Below are 8911 nucleotides of genomic sequence, written 5' to 3' on the forward strand. Positions count from 1 at the left end.
TTGATAATAACTTGAATACATGCTGGAAAGTATATTAAGTGACATATCTACTAAACAAAAGGTTGAACTTCTTGCAACCATTTTTCTTTGGGTTTACAGAAGGTTGTATGCTAAAAGGGATGGAAAGTAAATAGGTTTTACATGAGGGAATCAATACTACAATACTAAGGGAAGGTAGCATAGCTTTTACACTAGACAAATTATGGCTTTTCCTAAGGGGAACTATAGCTAAAATGACTTAATCTTGACAAGTTTAAGCTTTCTGGTTATGAACTGGCTTGAGAGCAAAGTTTGTATGTCTTTTGATTGGTTGGTTGAATGTCTTTCTCTCTGGTGTCTCTTTCTCCTTTTATAGACAAATTGGCCCAACCCTTCTTGCCTTGCTTTTAACTGAGATAATTTGGAGGGCAATGAGTCATTGCTTTATTTACTTGTCTTGCCCTTGAAAATGTGCTTTTGGCTGGTGGTGAGTTGGTCTTTGTCACCCATCACTTCCATCATAGGCACATGGTCTATGACTTAGCTGAAAATGGCTTTAATTCACTTCAGGCGTATCGACTGGGCTTTTGGGCAAGTATCGTTTGTTTTAGTGCCTTTGGGCTTTCACTAGCATGAAGCCTAATGTTAAATATTAATCCAAACAGTAAGCGCTTCCATTCATATCTAATAAGATATAAAAATAAAATAAACCTCGAATTCTCTGTACTTAAAACTTTTAACTTGTAATATCAAAAACACAAAACTTCCACCCTCAATCCCTAACGACATACTTGATTCTTAAACTCAGTCATGTACTAGGGTCGCAACCCATGATATGTTTTGAAAAACAACCCCAGTGAAGACCTTCAAACCTAACCTCCCAAGCCTCAACATTAACTTTGGGGCGCATTTAACAACCATTTTGTTTTTCATTAACTTTTTTTTTTAAAAACGATATTATCTACACTAAGGGAATAGGGGAGTGAGCTAAGTCTCACAATGGACTAGTAATAATGTTGTTCAAATTGCCCTTGGCGAGAATCGAACTTAAGACCTCTCACTTACAAGTAAGAAAAATACCACTAAACCGTAATACTAAATAAATAAGCATACTCAAAACTATTTTAGCTTTTAATGTTCAATTTTTCTTACTAGAGATGCATCATTGCCGTTTTCCCCCATCATTCATTCCTTGTGTTTCCTCTTTTCTTCTAACCAAAAAAATTAAAATTATTAAAAGCTAAAATCAACATGGTTATCAAACATGCTCTTAGCCCTTTTGAAGGGGGCATCTCCAATGGAGAGGGCTAAAGGTCCAAAAACCAAAAAATTGTCTGATTACCCAAAAACTCATCTCCAATTGATGGCTAGGCTATAACTTTATAGAGCCCACCAAACTATTATTTGGCCAGCCCCTCTTAGCCCTTTTTTGAGGATCAACTCCTCAGTTGCAATAATTGATTCATATTCAAAGACTAAATTTGAAAACATTCAACGAGTTTAACTAAATTAAAGAATAAACTTAAAACTAATAAATTATTGAGAGGACTATGTTTAACCCTTTCGGTTGGAGATAGTCTTAGCTTCATCTAAATCAAATCAAAGCTTTGCACTCAGAGTCACAACACTAAACCCTAACACCGGCATTCCAAACTAGAATCACACATTTTGGGCAGACTATTAGATCCGGTCCATTTTTCAAAGGCGTCTATTTTCTTTTCTTTTCTTTTTTTTTGGAAACAAAAGGCATCTATTTTCTTCTCAAAAACAAAATCTCAAAAAGCAGCCCATTGTTTTCCTTGTTTGAGAAAATAAAGTATTTTCCTAGTATCTTATGGAACAGTTGGGGTATGACGTTTCTTTAGCATCTAGTAAGCTTCCAGCAAATCTGGTAGTGAAAATCGAAAACCATAGCGATTATGGCAAAATTCTCAAATAAATGAATGCTCCAAAGTTTTATAAAAACTAGTACCTCTATTGATTACATTTTAGGCTCTCTCTTTAGTCATGTTTGGCGTCTAGGATTCTGATTGAATAACTCATTATATTCAATGTACGCTTACGAAAGATGAAAAAGATTTACCCAACTTATTCTACCAACGGATAAAAGTTTCATTCATGTTTATTCCCTCTAATCTGTTCAAAACGAAAAAATATTCACCTCTACCTACAGGCTCTAATCAAATCAAGTCCTATCACAAAAGCAAAAAGAATTGTGGCTGAAGCAACACCAAAATCATCTTAGAAGTTCTAATCATATATATATTGTACAACAAATACATACATTGATACATGATAACATTAAGGGAGTCCAATGCTGACCACCTGAAATCTTTTTTCCTTTTCACTTTTTGCCCTTTTCTTCTTATACACATCAATGTTGATATAAAAAGTAAAAACTATATCTTCATGAATCAAATGACAAATAAACATATGTACATTTTACAGGGTTACCAGAAATTGTCATCAAATGCTACCCTGGTTGACGGAGACGGATCCTCATCTTCTTCCATTTCAAACTCTGACTCTCCAGACCTGAATTCAGACTAGATAGCAGCAAGATTCTTCAAATCAACCATTGATAGCTCGTCCAGTCGCCTAACCACCAAGTCTGCAGCTGCAAGCTCATATACAGGATGCTTGCTTGCAACAACCACACACTTCATCCTGGCATCGTGGGCAGCCTCAACTGTCTGATTCGAGTTCCCAAACACAATACACCGCTCAAGTATGAACTTTAGAAGTTGTGCCGTGTACTCAAACATTTCTGGATTAGGTTTTACCCTTTGAACATCTTCTACAGCTACCATCACACTGAAATATTCTTCAATACCAATGGATCCCATTGCAGCCTCAAGAGTTTTTCGAGGGCGTGTGGAGACCAGTGTCGTTGGTATCTTGGAATGCATCAAGACATTCACAAACTCTCTTGACCCAGCTCGCAATTGATATATTCCACCCTGCAAAGCTTGGTAAATGTCTTCCCTTCGAGCAGCCATTCTTCTCAACTGCGCTGGGTCTCGAGACCAACATAGAACTTCCGACATTGCCTGTTCATTCTTCATACCTTCTATTCTTCTAAGCATGAAAGCCGAGGGAGGAGATTTTCCCTCTTCTTGAGAAAGAACTAGCCAGGCTTGCTTCTCAAGATCAGTATTGTCTTCAATCAAAACTCCTTCCCACTCGAATATTACAACTAGCCAACCACTCCCTATCCGCTCCTGCCGAAGCAAGGGATTGTGTAGTGAAGGGTTATATGCTCTATTCTCTGGTGGCCACAACCCAGGTTTTGGATCTACACCGGTATCAATTGGATAATTCCATTTATGAGGAAGTTTATCCTCCTTGAATGAATACGTCTCCTTCGCCAACTCCATTGCAAGGGCCTTGATCGAAGAATTCTTTGACTGACCAACCCTCAACCTATTGAGGAAATGAAAAGTCTTTTTCATTAATCTGAAAGAATAATATTACAGAGTATATATACAATCAACTGTGGTAAAACTAAAGATACCAAAAGTAAAAGAAATTATTACAACAGTAACTTTAACTAACTGTTAACATCTTTCACATTTTTATATACTCTATTATTCTCTTCACACCCCCTCAAGCTAAACGGAGAGGATTGGAGGGAAAGCTTGGACCGCAGATCAAGAAAACGTTGACGAGGAAGAGATTTAGTGTGGATGTCAGCAAGCTGATCTTGGCTGCAAACAAACTGAACAGTGAGAAGCTTAGCAAGAACAAGCTCCCGAATATAATGGTAGTCGATTTCAACATGCTTGGTACGAGCATGGAAGACCGGATTCGAAGCCAAAGAAATCGCTGAAATGTTATCACACCAAATCTGAGGTAAAACAGGTAATTGAAAACCAATATCAGCAAACAATTTGCAAATCCAAGTAATTTCAGCAGCAGTATGGGCTAAGGATCTGTATTCAGCTTCGGTCGAGGATCGAGCAACTGTATGTTGCTTCTTAGCACTCCAGCTAATGAGGGAAGGGCCAAGAAATATACAGAAACCACCAGTAGACCGCCTGTCCCAAGAGCACCCAGCCCAATCTGCATCCGAGTAAGCTTTAAGGGTGAGAGAATAAGAGACCTTGGGAAACCACAAGCCAAGACCAAAAGACCCTTTGAGATAGCGTAAAATACGTTTGACAGCTTGGAGATGAGGAACCCGTGGAGAATGCATAAACTGACACACAAGGTTCACAACAAAGGAAAGATTAGGCCTAGTCCATGTAAGATACTGAAGAGCCCCAACAATATTCCTATATTCAGTAGGATCTTCAAGGAAAGAGCCAGTGTGATCAAGTTTGGCAGAGCCGAGAGGAGTAAGGCAAGGTTTGGCACCATCCATGTGAGTTCTTGTGAGCAAGTCCAAAATATATTTGGATTGATGAATGAATACACCCGCAGGAGAGCGCTGGACTTCTAAGCCAAGAAAATAATGAAGATCGCCGAGATCTTTGACAGGAAACTGAGCAGTTAACTGAGATATAACAGTGTTACAGGCAATAGAAGAGGGGCCGGTCACAATAATATCATCCACATAGACGAGAACAAGGACTAAAGCTGGTTGGTGAAGGATAAACAAACTGTGATCCGATTGAGAAGCATGGAAGCCAATAGAAAACAAAGCAGATTGAAGCTTTTCAAACCAAGCCCGGGGAGCTTGTCTCAAACCATACAGTGACTTCTTTAAGTGACACACATGATGAGGATGAGCGGGATCAATAAACCCCGAGGGTTGAGCCATGAAGACATTCTCTTTCAGATTACCATGTAAGAATGCATTACTAACATCCAATTGATGTAAAAACCAGTGAGATTGAGCTGCCAGAGTAAGTAATATCCGGATGGTGATTGGTTTGGCCACTGGACAGAAAGTCTCACTAAAATCAATGCCTTCTTGCTGGTTATACCCCTTTGCCACTAATCTGGCCTTATAACGATCCACAGAGCCATCAGGTTTGCGTTTAATGCGGAAAACCCACTTACAGCCGACTAAGTTTTGAGAAGGAGAAGGAGGAACAAGCTGCCAGGTTCCTGTATGTTGCAGAGCATTAAATTCATCTTGCATTGTTGCCCGCCAAGGGGGATACTTAGAGGCTTGAAGATAGGTTGAAGGGACATATGCACTGTCTAAGGGATTGGGTAAGGGATGTTTAGTAGCTGTGTATGCTTTAGGTTTAAAGATGCCGGATTTAGATCGAGTTTGCATAGGGTGAGCAGAGATAACAGGGGAAGGTAGAGAGGTAGGGGAAGCTATGGGAGAAGGAGGGGCAGGAGAAGGAGAGGCAGAGATAGGAGAGGCAGATAGAGGTTGGGTAGAGGGTGTGGCAGGGTGAGGAGCAGGACACGGTGAAGAAGGAGGAGGATATAGATGGGGAAAGTCAAGGGAAAAAGGAGAGGAAGTAGTAGGAGAAGGAGTAGGGGAAGAGGATGTAAATGTGTGGAAAGGGAAAGAGGTCTCATCAAAATATACATGTCGAGATATGTAGACTCGATTGGTGATTGGATCTAAACAGCGATACCCTTTATGAATCAAACTGTAACCACAATCAACTATGGTAAAACTAAAGATACCAAAAGTAAAAGAAATTATTACAACAGTAACTTTAACTAACTGTTAACATCTTTCACATTTTTATATACTCTATTATTCTCTTCCCAACCTTGGCAAAGGAGAAGCCATAACAACCCTTCTACCAAGAACTTCCGCTACTGGAAACCGACAGTTATCAGGCAATCTCCTTTTGTTGGAGAAATTCTTAACGAAGGCTCCCGTATATAACGGTCGATGTCCAAGAAAGGACGTTAAAGCAAGTGATTCAGCCATCCTCGACTCACTTGAAAAAAAAAAAAAAAAAAAAAAAAAAAAAAAAAAAAAAAAAAAAAAAGAGGTAGCACCTTTCATTTACCATTTGAGTTGCTAGTACTTTGTTTAAAAATGCATTTCTCTTACGTGTCAGAAAATTTATAAGGTCGATTGCTACTTTTTTTTAAGTTAATAAATTGGGTTGTGCAATATATTTTATTTAAAAATATTGTTTAGCAAAGAATTTAGAATAAAAATTGAACATATGATATTAACATATTTGATTTTTTAAAATAAAAAATAAAATTTGAAGAGTGTTATTTTTAGTTGTGATTGTGTAAATCAAAGATGGATTTGGTTTCTAGATTATCTATTAATCTAGTTGTTCTTTTCCTATGGTATCGTTTGGTATGCAGACGGGACGGGACGGTATGGGACAAGACGGGACGGGACGGGATGGGACAAGACGGGACGGAACGGAGAGGGAGCAAAGATGCCCTCGGATGGAAATAAGGAGTAAAAAGAAAGAGACGGAGATGTTATAATTTTGTGTTCCACGGATGTGGAACAAGTCGTTCCAGGGAGTGAGATGGAACGAAAATTCACCCAAAACTTGTCCCGTGGAACAGGGTGTTCCACTTGTTTTAGGCGCATCAAACGTGAAACGGTACGCCTTGTCCTACTCCGTTCCGTCCCGTCCCATGTACCAAACGGTACCTATAGGATTGTATTTACTTGGAGAACAAGTTCCTTTCAGCTACTATAAATAAATGCACTGTGTTGGGTGGAATACACACAAGAATCCTAAGCATTCTACAACCTCTCCACTCTCTTTTTACATTTTCACTAACCTCTTCAAGAGGATCGAGCACGTTTAGCTCCTTGATATTATTTTGCCTTACTTTTGAACGAGAAAACAAAGGATTTCTCCGGAAGGCATTCATCATACTAATGTGATCTTCCAGAATTGGGCCCCTAGAATTTTGTAACCCGTCGAGCTTTATGCTCACTTCGTTTGAATACTTATTCACGAGTTTCTGTAAATGTTTGTTTATTCTCTTTCTTCAATACCTTATTTTTGTGTCGAAGATTTAAACCTTGGGAGTTTATACTTCGATACTTCTGGCTTGTAGGCGTTGACTCGTGTTTGCCACAGAAGCCACACTTCGATTACTCAAAAGAGTCATGAACGGCTTGCGTGTCCGTTGTTGTTACTAAGAAATAGTTGATCTTCTGGAATGAGAATATCTTTCAATATGCTTTTGAGGAGCAAGATTATATGATATCATGTCATTAGGGAGCGAGATTATCTCATATCATGTTTCCATCTTTTTGGTAAACATCATGTTTCCATCTTTGGTGAAGTTCTTTGGTTCACCAATTGCTGTCATCAAATTCAGCTAGTTTTCTTGACCTTGCAAGACCAAGATATGACAGAAGAGAGAGCTTGCTTTCCAAGCATATTACTTCTATCCTTTCTTGATTACTGACCAAGCCTTTTCTCTAGCACTTGAAAAGAGTATCAGATTATTTGCGTATAGTTTCTCAATTCCTCCCCGATTGCTAAAGGGAAAATTGCATAATTTCCTTTCCCCATCAATTTAGATGAAAAGTTTCTTAGCCTACGATTTCAATCCAAGCTTGTTTCAAATTTTTTTTGTTTGAATCCCATGTACATTGATAAATTCTTATTAGTATTGACATTCCTTGTACTTGTACAAATATTAGTGATGTTGTCGAGCTGGGATGACAATGTTTTGCTTGTAAGCATAATGGTAATGTTGCCACCTTGTTTACGGCGATTGTACTTGGGAACTAGTACTTGGAATTGTTGAACTTGTTGTTAACTAATTGTGTGGATGGTTGTTAGGATTGGTATTAAAAATTTCGAGGACGAAATTTTTTTTTAAGGGGGAAACTGGATTTCACTGTTATAATCTACATATTTGTATTATTGAGATTTTATATTATTTTTCGAGAAATTATATTAATTTATTTGGATTTAGATTTTAATTAAATTAGTTACGAAGTTTGAAGTTTGGAAATTAATTATCTAAAATTCACCTTTTGAGGTCACAAGTAACGTTTTCGAATAGATCTTGAAACTGCGAGCGCATAGGCAAAAACCGTTTGCGAGTCTGGATTATAACGGTATAGATACAGACATTTGAAGTTATGTTACTTAACTATAGATTTTAAATTTATTTAAACTCCTACCTTGTGGGAAAGAGGCCAATCAAAATTTATGTTAGTCAAGGGAGGACCAATCAGAAAAAGGGAAAGGAGGGGAAAGGCGAGAAGAAGAAAATAGGGGGAATCGGGTAGCAGCCAACCCTACTCGACAACTTTCAAACTCGACGCCATTCACGGCGTTCCACAACGAATCGATGCAAATTGCCACCTGGAAGCAACTCCCTAGCCTTCCCTCTTCCATTTCCAACCAAATTGTATTGGGTTTGAACATGGGTTCAAGAAGAATGAAACCTGTGGGTTTCGAGGGTGTCATGACGGAATCCGACGATCGTGAAGGTTATGTTGAGCACCACCACCATCAAACCACTCCCCTTAAGGCCAGGAACAAAGCCCAATCAACATTTGGGGCAGCGAAGCGACGGAATGAACAAATCGATGTTCACCCTTTTAGGGTTTTCCGGCAGTTCTTGATGATTTCAGGTCACTTCTCGACCAAATTGGACTTGGTCACAGGTATGAAAATTGTTCCCCACACTGAGATCTACATGCCTATAAAATTTGGTAATTTTTAAAAATAGTTGAATTTCCCGGCGAGTCGAGGTGGCCGACCACAACACACGGCGGCGCATGCGGTAGCGCATGGCCAATGGGCAGATGATGTCTTTCTTAAGTTCAATTAGATGCCCTGATTCCATAATGGATGTCTGTATGACATAATTTGATTGTTTGAAATTAGTTTCATTACGATACATTACTTGGTCAAAATATGAAACGACAATTCGACCGTTGGATTGTCATCAAAACTTAATGAATTATAGAAAATAATATTTGAGGATAATTGGAATTGACGGATCCGTAATCCGACATACAGATCATCCCGAATTAGATTTCTAAGTTAGTAAAATTAATTGTTAA

At 38.6% G+C, this 8911-nt stretch overlaps 1 protein-coding gene across 1 annotated transcript; it reads right to left on the reverse strand.

The window, feature by feature from the left end:
- Nucleotides 1-2289: 2289 nt before the first annotated feature.
- On the reverse strand, nucleotides 2290-3431 carry LOC103431069 (5-amino-6-(5-phospho-D-ribitylamino)uracil phosphatase, chloroplastic-like). The gene has a single exon (XM_017331133.3). It carries the CDS (start codon nucleotides 3429-3431, stop codon nucleotides 2526-2528), a length of 906 nt encoding a protein of 301 aa, XP_017186622.3. The 3' UTR covers nucleotides 2290-2525.
- Between the last annotated feature and the right edge of the window lie 5480 nt (nucleotides 3432-8911).

Source organism: Malus domestica, chromosome 14 (assembly GCF_042453785.1).
Source record: "Malus domestica chromosome 14, GDT2T_hap1".
NCBI classification, from domain to species: domain Eukaryota; kingdom Viridiplantae; phylum Streptophyta; class Magnoliopsida; order Rosales; family Rosaceae; genus Malus; species Malus domestica.